This window comes from Scyliorhinus canicula, chromosome 16, assembly GCF_902713615.1.
Source record: "Scyliorhinus canicula chromosome 16, sScyCan1.1, whole genome shotgun sequence".
Taxonomy (NCBI): domain Eukaryota; kingdom Metazoa; phylum Chordata; class Chondrichthyes; order Carcharhiniformes; family Scyliorhinidae; genus Scyliorhinus; species Scyliorhinus canicula.
In genome coordinates, this window is record NC_052161.1 from 78,791,921 (window position 1) to 78,812,289 (window position 20,369).

A 20,369-nucleotide genomic window follows, 5' to 3' on the forward strand; every position below is an offset into this window, starting at 1 on the left:
TAACGAAAACAACCTCAAGTCCATCAGCCTTTCCTCATAAGATTTTCCCTCCATACCAGGCAACATCCTGGTAAATCTCCTCTGCACCCGTTCCAAAGCTTCCACGTCCTTCCTATAATGAGGCGACCAGAACTGTACGCAATACTCCAAATGCGGCCGTACTAGAGTTTTGTACAACTGCAACATGACCTCATGGTTCCGGAACTCAATCCCTCTACCAATAAAGGCCAACACACCATAGGCCTTCTTCACAACCCTATCAACCTGGGTGGCAACTTTCAGGGATCTATGTACATGGACACCGAGATCCCTCTGCTCATCCACACTGCCAAGAATTTTACCATTAGCCAAATATTCCACATTTCTGTTATTCTTTCCAAAGTGAATCACCTCACACTTCTCCACATTAAACTCCATTTGCCACCTCTCAGCCCAGCTCTGCAGCTTATCTATGTCCCTCTGTAACCTGCAACATCCTTCCGCACTGTCTACAACTCCACCGACTTTAGTGTCGTCTGCAAATTTACTCACCCATCCTTCTGCGCCCTCCTCTAGGTCATTTATAAAAATGACAAACAGCAACGGCCCCAGAACAGATCCTTGTGGTACGCCACTCGTAACTGAACTCCATTCTGAACATTTCCCATCAACTACCACTCTCTGTCTTCTTTCAACTAGCCAATTTCTGATCCACATCTCTAAATCACCCTCAATCCCCAGCCTTCGTATTTTCTGCAATAGCCGACCGTGGGGAACCTTAAGGGCTATGGACCTATAGGTGCAGGAAGGTGGGATGAGAAAGGGCACCTGGGTGTCTTCGGGCTGGCATGGTCCAAGCTGGGCCAAATTGCCGCCTCCTGTGCTGTAATGTTTCTATGGTTCTATGACTCTTCAGATTTTCTACCTCTCTTCAGCTCTGAAGACTCTCTGATTCTGCCATTTTCTCAGCATTTTCTGTTTTTATTTCTACTTGTTCAGACTGGAGATCACAGCTGAAGCCATAAAGATGTACATATGCTACTGATGCTGTTAGCTGTTGCTTTTGCTTGTCTCGGATGGTGTCAGTAACTGAAGAGAGCAGGCAAGCCCTCCGAGCAGGTTTGCTGCTGTTGGCCACACTGGGTTCCTTTGTTACCCAGTCCGCCTCCATTGTGTTCTTGATATTGGAGTCAATTGTGTAATGGGCTACAGCAAACACAGCCGGAGTTAAATAAAAATAAATAAATCTTGCTCCACACTGTCCTCATCAAACGCTCCCAGGACAGGTACAACACAGGCTTAGATACAAAGTAAAGCTTCCTCTAGACTGTCCCCATCAAACACTCTCAGGACAGGTACAAGATTAAAAGTAAAGTTCACCCTATCTACACTGAACCATCAAACAGTCCCAGGTGAATTGAAAGATGTAGCTAGTGGTATCCCTCAGTAGCTAGTGGTGTCCCTCAGGGATCCGTGTTGGGCTCACAGTTGTTCACAATTTACATTGATGATTTGGAGTTGGGGACCAAGGGCAATGTGTCCAAGTTTGCAGATGACACTAAGATGAGTGGTAAAGCGAAAAGTGCAGAGGATACTGGAAGTCTGCAGAGGGATTTGGATAGGTTAAGTGAATGGGCTCGGGTCTGGCAGATGGAATACAATGTTGACAAATGTGAGGTTATCCATTTTGGTAGGAATAACAGCAAACGGGATTATTATTTAAACGATAAAATATTAAAGCATGCCGCTGTTCAGAGAGACTTGGGTGTGCTAGTGCATGAGTCACAGAAGGTTGGTTTACAAGTGCAACAGGTGATTAAGAAGGCAAATGGAATTTTGTCCTTCATTGCTAGAGGGATGGAGTTTAAGACTAGGGAGGTTATGTTGCAATTGTATAAGGTGTTAGTGCGGCCACACCTGGAGTATTGTGTTCAGTTTTGGTCTCCTTACTTGAGAAAGGACGTACTGGCGCTGGAGGGTGTGCAGAGGAGATTCACTAGGTTAATCCCAGAGCTGAAGGGGTTGGATTATGAGGAGAGGTTGAGTAGACTGGGACTGTACTCGTTGGAATTTAGAAGGATGAGGGGGGATCTTATAGAAACATTTAAATTATGAAGGGAATAGATAGGATAGATGCGGGCAGGTTGTTTCCACTGGCGGGTGACAGCAGAACTAGGGGGCATAGCCTCAAAATAAGGGGAAGTAGATTTAGGACTGAGTTTAGGAGGAACTTCTTCACCCAAAGGGTTGTGAATCTATGGAATTCCTTGCCCAGTGAAGCAGTTGAGGCTCCTTCATTACATGTTTTTAAGGTAAAGATAGATAGTTTTTTGAAGAATAAAGGGATTAAGGGTTATGGTGTTCAGGCCGGAAAGTGGAGCTGAGTCCACAAAAGATCAGCCATGATCTAATTGAATGGCGGAGCAGGCTCGAGGGGCCAGATGGCCTACTCCTGCTCCTAGTTCTTATGTTCTTATGTGTCCCGATTTCACAAATACTCCTTTTCCTTGGAGAAGATTAAAGTGATGACGTAACTAACACTTGTGACCTCTCTTCCTGTGCAGGACCCCTCTAGGCCGAGCCCGTGCCTGGTTACGGCTTGCCATGATGCAGAAGAAGCTGGCAGATTATTTGCGATACGTGATCGTCAGAAGGGATCTGTTCAGGTGCTTCTCTTCCCCTTGTTTGTCTTGTCTTGTCTCTTATAGTGTGAGAATTGTAAGACTCTCTTTGTGAACACTCTCCACTTCTGGTCCCTTTAGCGCCATGCTGGTACTGATCTGTGAGAACATGCAAAACTGAGCAAATCAAATTTATAGCTGACTGAGGTCAGTGAATCTTAGAGACTCAGTGGGCTCTGCCTCGCTATCTGTCCCTCTGTCTCGGTGAGTTGCAATGGCTGAGCTTTACCTCTCAGCCGCTGACTATTTTTCACTGGATTTATCATTCTGTGACACAGGAGAAATCTTTCACCTGTAACTATGACCAGTGAAACTCAATACCACTCATCCTACTGGCCCCATTGAGGGTCATTTTCAGATCAGTGTTTGCAAGTTAGCATGATTCGCTGACTGAACAGGACCCAGTTTCCAGGTCTACATGGTGCTGAGTGAATCGAGCCCTGATGTAGGCAGGGATGGGATTAGGATCCAGAACCTTGGACAGTTTGAGAATGTGGCTGCCTTAGGTGAGGGAGAGGAAGGACTGAGTGGTGGTGGAGCAGCCTGCAGGGTTGCATTGTCAGAAAATAGCACAGAGGGAGATAGTAGAGGACTGGCAGCACCAAACGGCCGGGGCTGGTTTAGCACACTGGGCTAAATCGCTGGCTTTGAAGGCAGGCCAGCAGCACGGTTCAATTCCCGTACCAGCCTCCCCGAACAGGCGCCAGAATGTGGCGACTAGGGGCTTTTCACAGTAACTTCATTGAAGCCTACTCGTGACAATAAGCGATTTTCGTTCTTTTCATTTTCATTCAGCAAGTTACTGCACTTGGGAGAAGGAGAGAGAACAGGAGGAATCTTAACAAAAGTACTTGATAAAAATGAAACATTGTTATGAAGCTGCTTCAGACTGTGATCTGATCTATATTGACTGGAACTCTGTTAGGTCATGATGCTGTGATCTGCTTTGGTTGCAGTGAGTTTTACGAGGATCATGCTGTGATGATGGAAGAGGAAGGGGCAGTGATTGTTGGACTTCTGGTTGGACTCAATGTGATCGATGCTAATCTGTGTGTCAAGGGAGAAGATCTGGATTCCATGGTAAGGCAGCTCTCAATATTGCTCACAGGGCTAATTGCTGGCTTTGAAAGCAGACCAAGGCAGGCCAGCAGCACGGTTCGATTCCCGTAGCAGCCTCCCCGAACAGGCGCCGGAATGTGGCGACTAGGGGCTTTTCACAGTAACTTCATTTGAAGCCTACTCGTGACAATAAGCGATTTTCATTTCATTTCATATTGGTGTGTGACAACCAAACCTTTTTCATTAATTTTTCCAATTAAGGGCCATTCAGTGTGGCCAATCCACCTACACTGCATATATTTGGATTGTGGGAGTAGACAAGGGGAGAATGTGGAAACTGAAGACAGAATGACCCAGGGCCAGGATCGAACCCAGGTCCTCGGTGCCATGAGGCAACAATGCTAATCACTGTCCCACTGTGGTGCCCCTACAACCAACCTGATATACATGGCTATTGTCACAACGTCACTTGCTCAAACAGGTGAAGTACGGAGGTGCAATGGTTAGTACTGCTGCCTCACGCCACAGAGTCCCAGGTTCGATCCCAGCCCTGGGTCACTGTCCATGTGGAGTTTGCACATTCTCCCTGTGTCTGCATGGGTCTCACTCCCAGAACTCAAAAATGTGCAGGGTAGGTGGACTGGCCACGCAAAAGTTGCTCCTCAATTGGAAAAAAAAATGGTTTCTCGAAAAACATTTTTTAAAAGGAACAGATCAGGAGCTCTGCCAGCTCAAGATCAGCATTTTCTCCACATCTTTTAGTGCTCACTGTCTCTGGGACACAGTTCCTGAAGGTGCTGATTCTCACTGGGACACAGTTCCTAAAGGTGCTGACCCTCACTGGGCGACAGTTCCTGAAGGTGCTGATTCTCACTGGGCGACAGTTCCTGAAGGTGCTGATTCTCACTGGGCGACAGTTCCTGAAGGTGCTGATTCTCACTGGGACACATTTCCTGAAGGTGCTGATTCTCACTGGGACACAGTTCCTGAAGGTGCTGATTGTCGCTGGGACACAGTTCCTGAAGGTGCTGATTCTCACTGGGACACAGTTCCTGAAGGTGCTGATTCTCACTGGGACACATTTCCTGAAGGTGCTGATTCTCACTGGGACACAGTTCCTGAAGGTGCTGATTGTCACTGAGACACAGTTCCTGAAGGTGCTGATTCTCACCGGGACACAGTTCCTGAAGGTGCTGATTCTCACTGGGCGACAATTCCTGAAGGTGCTGATTCTCACTGGGACACAGCTCCTGAAGGTGCTGATTCTCACTGGGACACAGTTCCTGAAGGTGCTGATTCTGACTGGGACACAGTTCCTGAAGGTGCTGATTCTCACTGGGCGACAGTTCCTGAAGGTACTGATTCTCACTGGGCGACAATTCCTGAAGGTGCTGATTCTCACTGGGCGACAATTCCTGAAGGTGCTGATTCTCACTGGGACACAGTTTCTGAAGGTACTGACTCTCACTGGGACACAGTTCCTGAAGGTGCTTATTCTCACTGGGCGACAGTTCCTGAAGGTGCTGGTTCTCACTAGGCGACAGTTCCTGAAGGTGCTGATTCTCACTGGGACACAGTTCCTGAAGGTGCTGATTGTTACTGGGAAAAGCCCTGAAGGTGCTGATTCTCACTGGGGGACAGCTCCTGAAGGTGCTGACTCTCACTGGGACACAGTTCCTGAAGGTGCTGATTCTCACTGGGACACAGTTCCTGAAGGTACTGATTGTCACTGGGACACCGTTCCTGAAGGTGCTGATTGTCACTGGGACACCGTTCCTGAAGGTGCTGATTGTCACTGGGACATCGTTCCTGAAGGTGCTGATTGTCACTGGGACACTGTTCCTGAAGGTGCTGATTTTCACTGGGACACAGTTCCTGAAGCTGCTGATTATCACTGGGAGTCAGTTCCTGAAGGTGCTGATTCTCACTGGCCGACAGTTCCTGAAGGTGCTGACTCTCACTGGGACACAGTTCCTGAAGGTGCTGACTCTCACTGGGACACAGTTCCTGAAGGTGCTGATTGTCACTGGGACACAGTTTCTGAAGGTGCTGACTCTCACTGGGACACAGTTCCTGAAGGTGCTGATTGTCACTGGGACACAGTTTCTGAAGGTGCTGATTATCACTGGGACACCGTTCCTGAAGGTGCTGATTATCACTGGGAGTTAGTTCCTGAAGGTGCTGATTCTCACTGGCCGATAGTTCCTGAAGGTGCTGACTCTCACTGGGACACAGTTCCTGAAGGTGCTGATTCTCACTGGCCGACAGTTCCTGAAGGTGCTGACTCTCACTGGGACACAGTTCCTGAAGGTGCTGATTCTCACTGGGACACAGTTCCTGAAGGTGCTGACTCTCACTGGGACACAGTTCCTGAAGGTGCTGACTCTCACTGGGACACAGTTCCTGAAGGTGCTGACTCTCACTGGGACACAGTTCCTGAAGGTGCTGACTCTCACTGGGACACAGTTCCTGAAGGTGCTGACTCTCACTGGGACACAGTTCCTGAAGGTGCTGACTCTCACTGGGACACAGTTTCTGAAGGTGCTGATTGTCACTGGGACACAGTTTCTGGAGGTGCTGATTGTCACTGGGGGACGGTTCCTGAAGATGCTGACTCTCACAGGGGGACGGTTCCTGATGGTGCTGACTCTCATTGGGAGAAAGTTCCTGACGGTGCTGACGCTCACTGGGAACAGTTCCTGAAGGTGTGGATTCTCACTGGGCAGCAGTTCCTGAAGGTGTTGGCTCTCACTGGGGGACGGTCCATGATCCTTGCAATTTCTATCATGGGCTGCTGAATGGTAATCGGGAGCTGCTTTGTTCAGATACAGCTGATTAACCAGCAGATGGTAGTGTAGGTCAGAAAGAAGTAGCGAATGGAAGAAGTGAGAAACAGCCTGCCCAGAAGCAGTAACCGTACGGTGGAAGATTTCGCTAATGTTGGAACACAATGTGCTTCAATGTTAATGGCAGATTTATGTGCCTGAGTTTAGGAAACTGAACCTAATATTGTTAGGCTGGGAGAGGTGGGACTAAAAATGAAACCTATTATTGAGTTACCAACTGAATAGCTATATAAGACAAAAAGGTAATGTAGGAACAAGGTGGTTAGGGCAAGTATCTAATTCATTATTCCTATATTATAAAGCTGCAAAGGTAGGGCAGCACGGTGGCGCAGTGGGTTAGCATTGTGGTCTCACGGCGCCGAGGTTCGTCCCGGCTCTGGGTCACTGTCCGTGTGGAGTTTGAACACTCCGTGTTTGCCCCCACAACCCAAAAATGTGCAAGCTAGGTGGATTGGTCACGCTAAATTGCCTCTTAATTGGAAAAAATGAATTGGGTACTCTAAATTTCTAATATAAATAAATAAATAAAGCTACAAAGGTGAATTGAGACAAATAAAAAAGTTAAATCATAGACTAATACTCACCAGAGTACCGAGAAATGTCAGCATCTTTGTACAGTATAAAATAAATACAAATGAATCTGTTGGTCTCTGATGGCCCAGGAAGATCCATTACTCCAGGGCAGTGAAATTTTCATCTGTTTTGGTAAGGTATTCGAAAGTGAGCGAAAGAGGGGAATGATAGTCTGCAGAGTGCAGAAGGGGTCATTAGCTCATTGCGCCCAATGTTAATATAATCCTGTATTAACCCCAAACCTTTCCCATTACCTCGATCCACTGCCACAATCTTTCATCAGAGTCTTCTATCAACCCCAAACCTATCCTACTACCATGTCCTTTCCCTACTGTCCATTCTTCCTATACTTCGACTGTTATCCACTTTTCATTTGAAAGAAATTTGGTGTTCTCGGCGTCAAATTGTCACTCTGGCATGCCGTCCCTCTCTCTCTAAATAAGATTTCTTCTGCAGCTGGCCCACGAGATGTTCCACTCTGCAGTGGAGGCTGGTTGGCATTGAAGGCATGAAGCCATGTTTTAATTAACCTATCACAAATGTCAATAATAAGACTCGTATAAAATTAAGTGATCGACTGAAATGTATGTTCAAATGTATAAAATAAGATGCTAACGAATGTGAAATGCTTACCACTTCACAAGGATCTCAGGAGACAGTTTGGTGCTGGCCAGTGTTTATTCAGTCCCCTCAGAATACACGCAAGGGACGTCTGTGCTATAAACTAGAGAAGCATCGGCTGCTGTTTCCGCTGCAGATCTTAATTCATGCACTCTTATGATTCCAACTGGTCAAGTCAGATCTTAGGGTGGAACTGGGCCTGATCGATCCTAACTTTTATTTTATGTTAAGAAATGTGCAAAGTGTTTACTGAACAGAGTCAAGTGTTCATTGAACAAAATAATAAAACGTTTATTAAATAAGAAAAGATTAACAGTATTGCACTACTCCTCCCCACTTCTTTACAACGATACCATGACATGTACACAGATATGTACACATATCTGATATCCTAATGTTCACAGAAAGTATACAGCCTAGTAAACCAATGGTCAGATATGCCACACTCTGAAATCGAGTGACAGATCAATCCTGTGGGTTTCTCATCAATTCCCCCAGGTGCTGGTCACACTGTGAGCCACCTGGTCTCATGGGAACTCTGTCTTTCACACAAAGGTTTCCAATCTCAATGCTCAAAGTAATTGCTTTGGAATCTTCTCCTGAACAACACTTCCTCTTGGATGGCTTCCGCAAGGGTCCACCTCCAGTTTGATCTCCTTTCAATGTTCCTCTGCCCTGGATCGCTACATGCATTCAACCGTTGCCTTTCACACACACTTGGGTATTAAGCTGTGCCCATAGTAAAGATTTACAGATCATTGGCTGTCTCCTTGGATCTTTAGCTCCTCAAAGGCCTATGTTGCTTTAAATCAGTTTCTTGTAGCTTTCTGACTTTTAACTCTTTAAACGTGGGTCTTCCGCTGCTCCTCACTCTTAACTTTACTGACAAGATTTGTTCCTGATTCCTGTCCTCATCCTTTGACTTAATTTAAAGTCTTTTTGGAACCCCTCTTTTTCCTTTAGGACCTGCTCCCTCTCTCAGTAGACATTCACTCCCTCCACTACCAGTGCACAGTAGCAGCAGTGTGTGCCGTCTACCAAGATGCACTTTAGAAACTTACTAAGGCTCCATAGGCAGCACCTTCCAAACCCGCGATCATTACTATTTAAAAGGACAAGAGCAGCAGATACCTGGAAATACCACCATATGGAAATCCCCCTCCAAGCCACTCACCATCCTGACTTGGAAATATATCGCTGTTCCTTCACTGTCACTGGGTCAAAATCCTGGAATGCCCTCCCTAATAGCTCTGTGATTGTTGATGACTCACTGGACATTCACTGTTACTTTAACTTTAGAGCAACTCATCTAAGATTTATTTTCCAATCTGCTAGTATATCTGTCCAGTTAGAATTAAGTTGCTCCCATCACCTTGGACCATAATCACCAACTGAACTAAAAACTGCTATTCTGTCTCGGTAGGTCCCCTCTCTTGACCCTTGTTGCTAGGCAACATCAATCACAGTCTTTCTCTACTTGTGTTTTAGCTTCCCTAAATTACTTTGAGTCGTAAAGCCTCATTAAATATGTAGCTGTGCAAAAAGCTCTAGACCTGCTTGTCTCCACTAAAAAATAAAACTGGACCCAGGTTTCAGTTTTCAACTCACGAATAAAAAATATAAAGTAAACTTAAAAGTTGAAACTTAAAGCTATATCTTATTCCTAATACATACAAATACAATTTACTTGATTATCTCAATTTTCTAGCAGACACATTGAAACACACACCGGTGCACCCAGGTTCGATCCCGGCCCTGGGTCACTGTCCGTGTGGAGTTTGCACATTCTCCCCGTGTCTACATGGGTCTCGCCCCCCACAACCAAAAGATGTGCAGGTTAGGTAGATTGGCCACGCTAAATTGTCCCTTAATTGTAAAAAAAGAATTTAAAAAAAAGAAACACACACCAGTGTTAGCTGAGGATGAAATGGGGCTTAGCTTTGACTTCTATCTAATCCCTGCTTGAATAAACTGCTAGAAATCAACTGTCCAGCTCAAGTGGCGGATTCACGGGAGTGTACAGTAACCCAGCATACACACTACCTTCAGGAGAGAAGTGAAAACTTTGTAGAGGGAAATATTGTGCACTGAATTCTAGTGGTAGGTGGAATCAAAGCCTGCACTTGGGTATGAGCCAAAGTCCGTCTCAACATGTTCTCATTTCATCCGCAGGTTGGAGTCATTGACTTTTCCTTGTACCTAAAGAATGATAATGACAGCAGCGGGTGCTTTGAAAGGTAATACTCTCAGACATGGAACCCAACTTACGAATGACAATTCGGGGATGTAGGAATGTTTCTCAGTGGCAAGAAACTCGCAGAAGGAAACTGCCTGTAAAGCTCTTCCTTGATGGTGAAGATGTCTCAATCAATGAGACAGACACTGACCCAGGTGAATCACTGACCCACATGTTGGCTGGAGTGAATTGCTGACCCACACACTGACCCAGGTGAATCGCTGACCCACACAATGGCTCGAGCGAATCGCTGACTCGCACATTGGCCTGACGCGGCTAGGCCCTGCGCCGAACCAGAAGAGAATATCCTAGCCTGGTTGTGATAGTGGATTTCTGAGGCATTGACCTGCAGCAGTCCAATATTGCAGTTAATTTCTGTGCCATGAGGCATTGAGAGGACTGTCCCAATTTATGCTTCATTACTATGGACATCTCTTGTGGAGTCGGTGTTGAAACATTGTGAGACGTTACATCAGTGTCGTATGGTTGGATATGGAGTTCGGGACTTCCGGTGGCGGCCATGGAGGAGTAGGTTGCACATTCGATAGCTCCCGCCTGAATCAGATTTTCGGACCATCCAACCCGCAGGATGGATGGCGGGTTCCAGAGCTGGCAGAGGGCAGGCATCAAAAGGATGGGTGACCTGTTTATAGATGGGAGCTTTCCCAGCCTACAGACGCTGGAGGACAAGATTAAATTGCCGCCAGGGAACAGCTTTAGGTGTTTACAAGCGCAAACCTTCCTGAGAAAGCAGGTGGCCTTCCCGCTGCTGCCGCTACAGGGAATACAAGATAGAGTAGTATCCGGTACCTAGGTAGGGGAGGGGAAAGTGTTGGATATCTACCAGGAGCTGTTGGAGGCGGAGGAATCCCCAGTGGAGGAGCTTAAAGGCAAGTGGGAGGAGCAGTTAGGAGGGAAGTTAGAGCCGGGTCTGTGGGTGGAAACCCTAAGTAGGGCCAATTCCTCCTCATCATGTGCCAGGCTCAGTCTCATAGTTTAAAGTGGTTCACCGGGTACACATGAAGGAGGCGAGGATGAGCAAGTTTTTCGGGGTAGAAGACAGATGTGCGAGGTGTGCGGGGAGCCCAGCAAACCATGTCCATATGTTTTGGGCATGCCCGAAGCTTGAGGGGTTTTGGTGGGGGTTTGCCAGGGCAATGTCCAAGGTGCTAGGTACGCGAGTGGTGACGAGTCCAGAGGTGACGATCTTTTGGGTGTCAGAAGACCAGGGAGTGAAAGAGGCCGACGTCCTGGCCTTTGCCTCCCTGGTAGCCTGGAGACGGATCCTTTTAATGTGGAGGGACTCGAAGCACCCGAGTGTAGAGACCTGGGTTAGTGACATGGCTGGGTTTCTCAGCCTCGAGAAAATCAAATTTACCTTAAGAGGATCAATGTTAGGGTTCTCTCGGAGGTGGCAGTCGTTCGTCAACTTTCTTGGGGAAATTTAATTTAAAATGTCGACAACAGCAGCTTTCCGAGGTGTGTGTTTGGGGGAGGGGGGGGGGGGGGGGGGGGGGGGGGGTTGTGGGTTGGTGTTGTGTTTGTTTGGTTTTTTTTTGCTATTCTTGATGGTCTGTGAAGACAGCCATTCAGGGAAATGTCTATTTTTGCACTAGTTAATGCTTAACGCCTATTCTTTTTCTGTTTTTGCTATAAAAATTTTCAAATATTTCAATAAAAATACTTTTTTAAAAAAAGGATATGGAGTTGTGTTTGAACTCTTTATGCCTTACATTGTAAAACTAATCATTGGAGTTGGTATTTTGTGTTTGTTTCTCTGATGTTCTCTGAATTGTGTCTTTCATTCAGAGATGGACAGATCGCGGCGATGCTGGATCAGAAGAACTATGTGGAAGAACTCAACAGGCAACTGACGTAGGTCCCTATCTGAATATCTGATTGGTGCCTTATGCTGGAGGAAGGAACCCTAGCTGTTTTGTACATTGAGGGCTTTTGTTTTTAAAGGGCTGCAACCATATGGAGAGGAATTTGAACTTGGGAGTAAATTCGCCAGTCAGAAAGTGTAATATTGTGAAGGATACTCTGATTTCAGTTATGAACTTGTAATGGAACATTAAATAATTTAGATAGTGGTTGGAGGAAAAGGGGGCAAAGAGCAAAAAACAGGAAATGATGGAAATGTCCAGCAGATCATAGATTATCATAGAATTTACAGTGCAGAAGGAGGCCATTCGGCCCATCGGGTTTGCACCGACTCTTGGAAAGAGCACCGTACCCAAGGTCAACACCTCCACCCTATCCCCATAACCCTGTAACCCCACCAACACTAAGGGCAATTTTGGACACTATGGGCAATTTATCATGGCCAATCCACCTACCCTGTGAAGATGGACCTTCCATCAGAACTGAGGAAAGATAGAAATAATAGGTTTAGAGAAAGGGGAGGGCACAGAAAGGACGAAACGGGAGGTCTGTGATTGGGTGGCGGGCAGGAGAGATTAAAATTCAAAAGGTTTCACGGTAACAGGTAAAGTAAAGAAACAAGTGATGTGTTTAGATGAGGTGTGAATGGCAGGGTCACGGCTGTCTGAATTCAAAGTGAAGGATTCAGGAAATGAGACAAAACCGAATCAGCATTAAAAAAAACAAGAAACGGAATGGGGTCAGAGGTTATAATCTAAATTTGTTGAACTGGAAGATTGTAAGTGCCCATCAGAGCGATGAGGTGCTGTTTGAGCTTGGGTTGTGCTTCACTGGAGCACTGCGGCAGCCCAAGGACAGAGGGGCAGAGTGAGAGTCAAGTAGAAAATTAAATGACAGGTCACTGTTAGCTGAGGGTCCTGCTTGTAGACTGAAGAGAGGTGTTCCACAAAGCAGTCGCCAGCCTCTGTTTTGGCTCCTTGGGTAGAACAGACCATGACGTAAACAGAAAATACAGTATATTAAATTGAAAGAAGTACAAATAAATCATTGTTTCACTTGTCAGGAGAGTTTGGAGCCTTGGGTGACTCAATGCACACCCAAATTATTGACAGCGTGACTAGCTTGGCCGGGGAATTAATGACAGCGTGACTGTTGTTGGGTGGTTTGGGTTGGGGCATATTGACAGTGTGACCGTAGTGCGGAAGTGGGTATTGACAGTGTGACTGTAGCTGGGTGGGTGGGGGTGGAGGGTGTTGACAGTGTGACTGTAGCTGGGTGGGAGTGTTGACAGTGTGGCTGTAGTGCAGAGGGTGGATATTGACAGTATGATTGTTGCTGTGGGGGTGGGGGGTGTTGACAGTGTGTCTGTAGCTGGATGGGGGTGCTGATAGTGTGACTGTAGTGCGGAGGTGGGTATCGAGTGTGACTGTTGCTGGGTGGTTTGGGTGGGGCCGTATTAACAGTGTGACCGTAGCTGGATGGGGATCTTGTCAGTGTGTCTGTAGCTGGATGGGGGTGCTGACAGTGTGACTGTCGTGTGGAGGTGTGTACTGACAGTGTGACTTGCTGGGGAGTGGGGGTGGGGGGTGTTGACAGTGTGTCTGTAGCTGGATGGGGGTGCTGACAGTGTGACTGTCGTGTGGAGGTGGGTACTGACAGTGTGACTTGCTGGGGAGTGGGGGTGGGGGGTGTTGACAGTGTGTCTGTAGCTGGATGGGGGTGCTGACAGTGTGACTGTCGTGTGGAGGTGGGTACTGACAGTGTGACTTGCTGGGGAGTGGGGGTGGGGGGTGTTGACAGTGTGTCTGTAGCTGGATGGGGGTGCTGACAGTGTGACTGTCGTGTGGAGGTGGGTACTGACAGTGTGACTGATGCTGGTGGTTTGGGTGGGGCCGTATTAACAGTGTGACCGAAGCTGGATGGGGGTGTTGACGGTGTGTCTGTAGCTGGATGGGGGTGTTGACAGTGTGTCTGTAGCTGGATGGGGGTGCTGACAGTGTGACTGTCGTGCGGAGGTGGGTACTGACAGTGTAACTGTTGCTGGGTGGTTTGGGTAGGGCCGTATTAACAGCGTGACCGTAGCTGGTTGGGGGTGCTGACAGTATGACTGCAGTGCGGAAGTGGGTATTGACAGTGTGACTTGCTGGGGAGTGGGGGTGGAGGGTGTTGACAATGTGACTGTAGCTGGATGAGGGTGCTGACCGTGTGACTAGTGCAAAGGGTGGTATTGACAATGTTGCTGTGGGGGTGGAGGGTATTGACAGTGTGACTGTAGCTGGATGGGAGTGCTGACACTGACGGTGGTGCAGAGGGTGGGTATTGACGGTGTGACTGTTGCTGTGGGGGTTGGGGGGGGGGGGGGGGGGGGGGGGGGGGGGGGGAGTATTGACAGTGTGCCCCTAGATCGGTGGAGAGCATTGGCAGTGTGTTCTCTGGGCGTGAGGGTGCTGGTGGTATTGGCTGGACAAAGGGAAAAGAATATTAATTTTCACCAGCTCTCAGTGGAAATGCACACCCACATTTGAGTGCATACTGGCTGTGATTTTCAGGAAAGGTTTTGGAACATTCTGGGCATTGGGGCCCAAGCCTCCACGATAGATTTACTAAGGTTACCCCATGGTTTAAAGTGACGATAAATTATTACTGTTGATTTGTCTTCTCTAGTCCATACTGAGTATAATCTTGGTTTATTTCAACCAATGTTATTGCAAATCTGTCTTTCTAACTTTCAGTTCGACGGTTGGCAGCCTGCAAGGCAGAGTTGATTCACTTGAGAAGGCCAACTCTAAACTCATTGAAGAGGTAGTGCTTTTAAATTTATTCCTTCACTTCCTCTACTTTTTTAATATTTCAAACTTTCAGCCATACCTAAGGGCGATATTTTAACCAGTGAAAATGGGAATTTGGTTGATATTTTCACTCTCTGATATTTGAGGCATTGACTTCTGTCTCCATCATTCAGCTCTCCTGTGTTATTCAGAGCTGTGGACCCATGCTGGGATATAGTCATACCAGTGCACTCTGCCCCACACTGGGATTACACCAGGTGGTAAAGTTTGACACTACACCAGGATTACTTCCGTGCTCCAGGGTGATACTGGCCTATGTTAGAACAGGATTACTCCAGAACCCCAGAGTACACAGAAGTCAGTGTGCTTTATCCTCTTGGAGTTCAGATGGAATCTTGGTGTATGTGTATGCTTGCACGCCAAGATGAAAGTTTCTAAATGAAGTGCTGATCAGTCAGATTTAATATGCTGAACCTGGGCTGTATGTGGACTCGGTTTCTTCTGCACATTGCAGTTCATGGAGTTCCACATCCAGATTTACAGACGATGCAAAACTGAAGTTGTGGGAGTGTAAAGAGCAGCAATGCACAGTGAGAGCACATAACATACAAATAGAATAAGAAAGCTGTGCTCAATTGTAACTCTCCCTGTTTTTCTCTGCCCCCCACAGTTAGCAATTGCCAAGAACAGCATCATTCGATTGCAAGAGGAAAACCTCCAGTTTCGCAATGAAAATCTCCAAATGTTAATGAAAACACAGCAACATCTGGAGGTGTGTGTCCGGAGTAACAACCTCTTGTTTCAAAGATTAAGAACCCAATAAAGATGCAATGCCGCCCCCGCTCCTCTTGCCCCCCACCCCCCCCCACTCCCTCTTGCCGCACCCCGCTCCCCCTTGCCGCACCCCCCCTCCTCCTGTATGGGCACCCCACCCCCCTCCTCTCTGTGCGCGCCCCCCCACCGGTGGAGGTGAAAGCTTTCTCAGTTGCTGTTATTGCACATCTATCTCCGTGTTATCTGTTTAGCTGGTGAAACTGGATGTGTCTGCGGAACTTGATACCTACAAAGGCAGTCGGCAGGGGCTGGATGACATGTTCACTGAGGCTCAGCGACAACTTCGAGAGGAGTCGCGCATACGTCAGGTGTGTGTTCTTCAGATACTTGCCTTTCAGCTCACAGGTTTCTGTAGTTGGTAATTATGGATTGAATAGAATTGCTACAACTGAATGGTTGCTTGACTCCCTTCCAGCCCTTTGTGTATATTTTTTACTTGGCTGTCTCTTTGGAATGAATTTCTTAGGATAGAATCCCCGGAGTGCAGAAGGAGGCCATTCGGCCCCTCGAATCTGCACTGACCCTCTGAAAGAGCACCCGCCCTCGGCCCACTACCTGGCACTATCCCCATAACGCCATTTTTCCTGCACATCTTTGGATTGTGGGAGGAATCCCGAACACTTGTAGGAAACCCACGCAGACAGGCAAACTCCACAGTCGCCCAAAGCTGGAATCAAACCAGGGTCACTGGTGCAGTGAGGCAGCAGTGTTAATCCACAGGAAGTCATTCTGGTCCATCTTTACATCTGGTCTGTATCTAGTTTCTTCTCTAAATTATGTCTAAGAAATGTAAACTGGGGAGAGAAATGTCAGAAAGATGAAGTCTGATTCTACTCTGTCATATTGCAGCAATATCTTGATTCCATGTTGAGTAAACAGGTTGGAAGGATGAATGGGATCAACATTGGTGACCTGCTGGAGATCTTTACAGGTGTCAGGGGAAGAGTTGGGCGATAGTTAAAACGCTTAATGAAATCCCAATCTCTAAGTTTTTTAATGTGGGAAGGAATGTTATAAGCTTGGTGCATTTAGGATGAGGATTGAGTGTAGGGACACTATTGACCGTTGGTGGAAGGAGGAGGAAATGCACTTTGGGCAGAGTCATGAATGGAAATAAAGCGGTGCATTCACACTTGATGCCCGTTGATGTGGAAGTGTTTACGGCCAGTCTAGCTTTAATTCAAAGATTCATTCTCTTTATCCTGGCCTTTTGCCAGAGGGAAGAGTTTCTCCCCAATCGCCCCCTAATCAAATCCTTCTAACATTCTAAACCCCTTGACCAGACAATTCCTCAATATTTTAAAAGCGAGGAAATAAAAGCCAATGTTCCAACTCTTTAAGCCCTGGTAGTCTTCTGGCAAATCTAAGCTTACACCCCCATCAAGGCCAATATGTTCTTCCGGTGCAGTGCCCAGAATGGAAGGAGGTTTCTGAGAAAAATACTTTCTAGAACCTACCAGGGAATAGGCTATTTAGACTGTAATGTATAATGTACATTATACCAGCCTCCCCTGACAGGCACCGGAATGTGGCGACTAGGGGCTTTTCACCGTAACTTCATTGAAGCCTACTCGTGACAATAGGCGATTTTCATTTTTCATAATGAGACAGGGTTAATTAAAGACCTCGTAATAAAGGCTCCTCTCTGCAAGAAATAATTTCACATTCCATTTGAGAGTGAGGGATGTGGGTCTGTATCTCGTATCTTAAACTTAAATAAAGGCAATGAAAAAAAAATGAAAATCGCTTATTGTCACGAGTAGGCTTCAATGAAGTTACTGTGAAAAGCCCCTAGTCGCCACATTCCGGCGCCTGTCCGGGGAGGCTGGTACGGGAATTGAACCGTGCTGCTGGCCTGCTTGGTCTGCTTTAAAAGCCAGCGATTTAGCTTTGTGAGCTAAACCAGCCCCGGGTGTGAAGACAGAGTTTGCTAAAATAGAATGGGGAAAATAGATTAGAAAGGAAGATGGTAGAGTAACAGTGGCAGACATTTAGAGATATTTCGTAACATAGAAAATAGGAGCTGGAGGAGGCCATTTGGTCCTTCAAATCTGCTCTGTCATTCATTATGATCATGGTTGATCGTCCAACTCAAATAGCCTAATCCTGCTTCCCCCCCCCCCTCCCCCCCCAATGTCCCTTGATGCCCTTTGCCCTTAGTGCTACATCTAACTGCTTCTTGAAAACACAATGTTTTGGCTTTAACTACTTTCTGTGGTAATGAATTCACTCTGGGTGAAGAAATGATTCCTTGTCTCTGAACTAAATGGTCTACCCAGTATCCTCAGACTGTGACCCCTGGTTCTGTACACCCACCATTGGGAAAATCCTTCCTGCATCTACCCTGTCCAGTCCTGTTAGAATTTTCTAGGTTTTTACGAGATCCCCCCCTTTTCGTTCCTCTGAACTCTAGTGAATACAATCTTTTAAAAATAAATTTAGAGAACCCAATTATTTTTTTCCAATTAAGGGGCAGCGATGGTCTTTTTTGATAGTGGAGGTGGGGCCCACGCAGACATGGGGAGAATATGCAAATTCAGGACAGTGACCCGGGATTGAACCTGGGTCCTCGGCGTTGAGGCAGCAGTGCTAATCACTGCGCCAACGTGCCACCCCCTTTCTATCCATCTTTTAAGTTTAAAAATGGATGACTTCACATTTACCTACATTGAAATCCATTTGCCAAAGGTGTGCTCATCCATTCTATATATCTATTTGTAAATTTGTGCTTCCATTGACATTGTTTACAATGCTGCCAATCTTTTGTGTGGGTAAATTTAGATATGTCTTTCTATCCCATCGTTTAACTCATTGATGAATGCAGTGAATAGTTGAGGCCCCAACACCACTAGTCCTATCCTACCAATTAGAGCATCAGCTTGTTGTACCTAATCGGCGATTCCAGCCATTCAACTAATTTCCTAAATCAATAATCCTATGAGCTTCAGCTTTTAGTAAGTCTCTTCGGAAGGACTTTTATGAAATGCCTTCTGGAAGACCATCGATATTCCCCTACCTTTTTAGTTACCTCTTTGAAAAATTCAGTCAGACCCATCAGACATGATCTACCTTTTACAAATCTCTCTAATCTGGAGAAAAGTTTCCACGCTTTTATCTTTAATTATAAACTCTAGTACCAGCAGCAGATGTTAAACTGTTCACATTTCTCCTTTACTTGTTCCATGACCAATCCCGTTGACCTACAGGGCCAATTATTTTGTTATTAAATTTCTCCTGTCTTTCACCTGATTGTGAGGTGTTTTCTGCCCTGCCCCCTTTCAGCTGCGCAAGTCCCCCTTTCAGCTGCGCAAGTCCCCCTTTCTTTCATTTCCAACTTTTCATTCCTTTGAAGAATTATTGACCTGACATATTGATTTTGTTTCTCACCCCACAGTTGCTGGCATTTCCTGAATTTTTGTAGGGCAAATGATAACGTTGCTGCATATTTATTTCTTGTTTGGCAGGATGTAGAGAGTGATCTGTTGGTGCAGATTAACATGAAGCAGGAGATGGAGCTGGCCATGAAGCTGCTGGAGAAGGACATCCATGAAAAGCAGGATGCACTAATTAGCCTTCGGCATCAACTCGAGGAGGTGAAAGCCATTAATATGGAGATGTTTCAGAAGCTCAAGGTAAGTTGCTTTGTGCCAGAAGCTGCTGGTTTTCAAATATCAGCTTGAAAATTTAAAAATGCTGCAATTTAATTACCGGGGTGTCTATTGACTATTTGGTGAAACAACCTGTCAGGATTGTAGTGAATTTCAAAAACAAAATTCTGGTTGATCTGTGTCTTTTCACGCAGTATAGTCTTCAGATTAAGCAGGGTTAGAGAACAGGTGGCAACGAGAGCTGACTACTTCAATCTCCTAATTCATAACAGGGATTGTCATTGTCCCATCTAGGTTATCCTCCTCCATGCAGGTAGTCACATGATAAAACAATGGTTGAGTAGTTGATTAATCACAGAAATTAATCTGTCGATTAATGTCACAGACCCTCACATGAGGTGAGGAAAATACCTAATTGATGGAGAGCCGTGGGAACCAGAGGTCCACGGTTCTGTCTCTTCCCCCCCCCCCCCCCCCCCCCCCCCCCCCCCGCCCCCCGCCCCCCCCCAAGCACGTTACACTCCCCATGTCATGTCTCATTATTTACATGCTGAAGTGTTATTTTCTGAAAGAAACCTATCTGATTTCATTTGAATAACTCAACGCCACCTCTTTCCACCATCTCCCTTGGGAGCCTTTCCGTAGATTGACATGGAGGATGTGGCGGTATAGTAGTGTGACTGGACTAGGGAACAGGAGGTCCAGACTCTGGGGACATGGGTTCAAATGCCGTCCACAGCACCTGGTGGTATTTAAATTCCATTGATAAATCTGGAATATAAAGTTAGTCCCTGTTATGGTGGCCACAAAACTATGACCGACTTGTAAAAAAAACATCTGGTTCACTAGTGTCCTTTCAGTTTTAGAATTAACACTTGATCTAGCTTTAAATTGCAGTGTTGTGTTCCTCCCTTTTCATGAAGGGTATTTCCTAATTTCACTCCTGAAAAGTCTGGCTCTAATTTTGAGGCTATGCCCCCTGGCCCGAGACTCCTCTTCCCCCACGAGCAGGAATAGTTTCTCTTTATCTACCTTGTTGTTTCCCTTTATATTGCATGCTTCAATCAAATATTCATAGCTCTTAATATCCCCTTGTTTCTTCATCTCGCTTTGTAATTTAGTCCTTGGAGTCTAGATATTATTCTGGTAAATCTACATTGCTCTTCCGCCAAGGCCAGTATATCCATTCTCAGGTGTGGTGCTCTGAACTGCTCACAGAACTCCAGACGCAGTCTAACTAGAGTTTTGTGTTAGCTGTA

General features: G+C 46.3%; 1 protein-coding gene across 1 annotated transcript in view; it reads left to right on the plus strand.

The window, feature by feature from the left end:
* The window catches only part of rufy2 (RUN and FYVE domain containing 2), a gene marked incomplete at its 5' end in the record, with an annotated part of 91,728 nt that overhangs the window by 21,597 nt on the left and 49,762 nt on the right, over positions 1-20,369 (plus strand). Inside the window, 8 exons of the mRNA XM_038774026.1 lie at positions 2,544-2,645; positions 3,617-3,740; positions 9,932-9,996; positions 11,805-11,870; positions 14,612-14,681; positions 15,339-15,440; positions 15,694-15,810; positions 18,967-19,134. Of these exons, the coding sequence (XP_038629954.1) occupies positions 2,544-2,645; positions 3,617-3,740; positions 9,932-9,996; positions 11,805-11,870; positions 14,612-14,681; positions 15,339-15,440; positions 15,694-15,810; positions 18,967-19,134 (814 nt within the window). The remainder of the gene's footprint in view (positions 1-2,543; positions 2,646-3,616; positions 3,741-9,931; positions 9,997-11,804; positions 11,871-14,611; positions 14,682-15,338; positions 15,441-15,693; positions 15,811-18,966; positions 19,135-20,369) is intronic.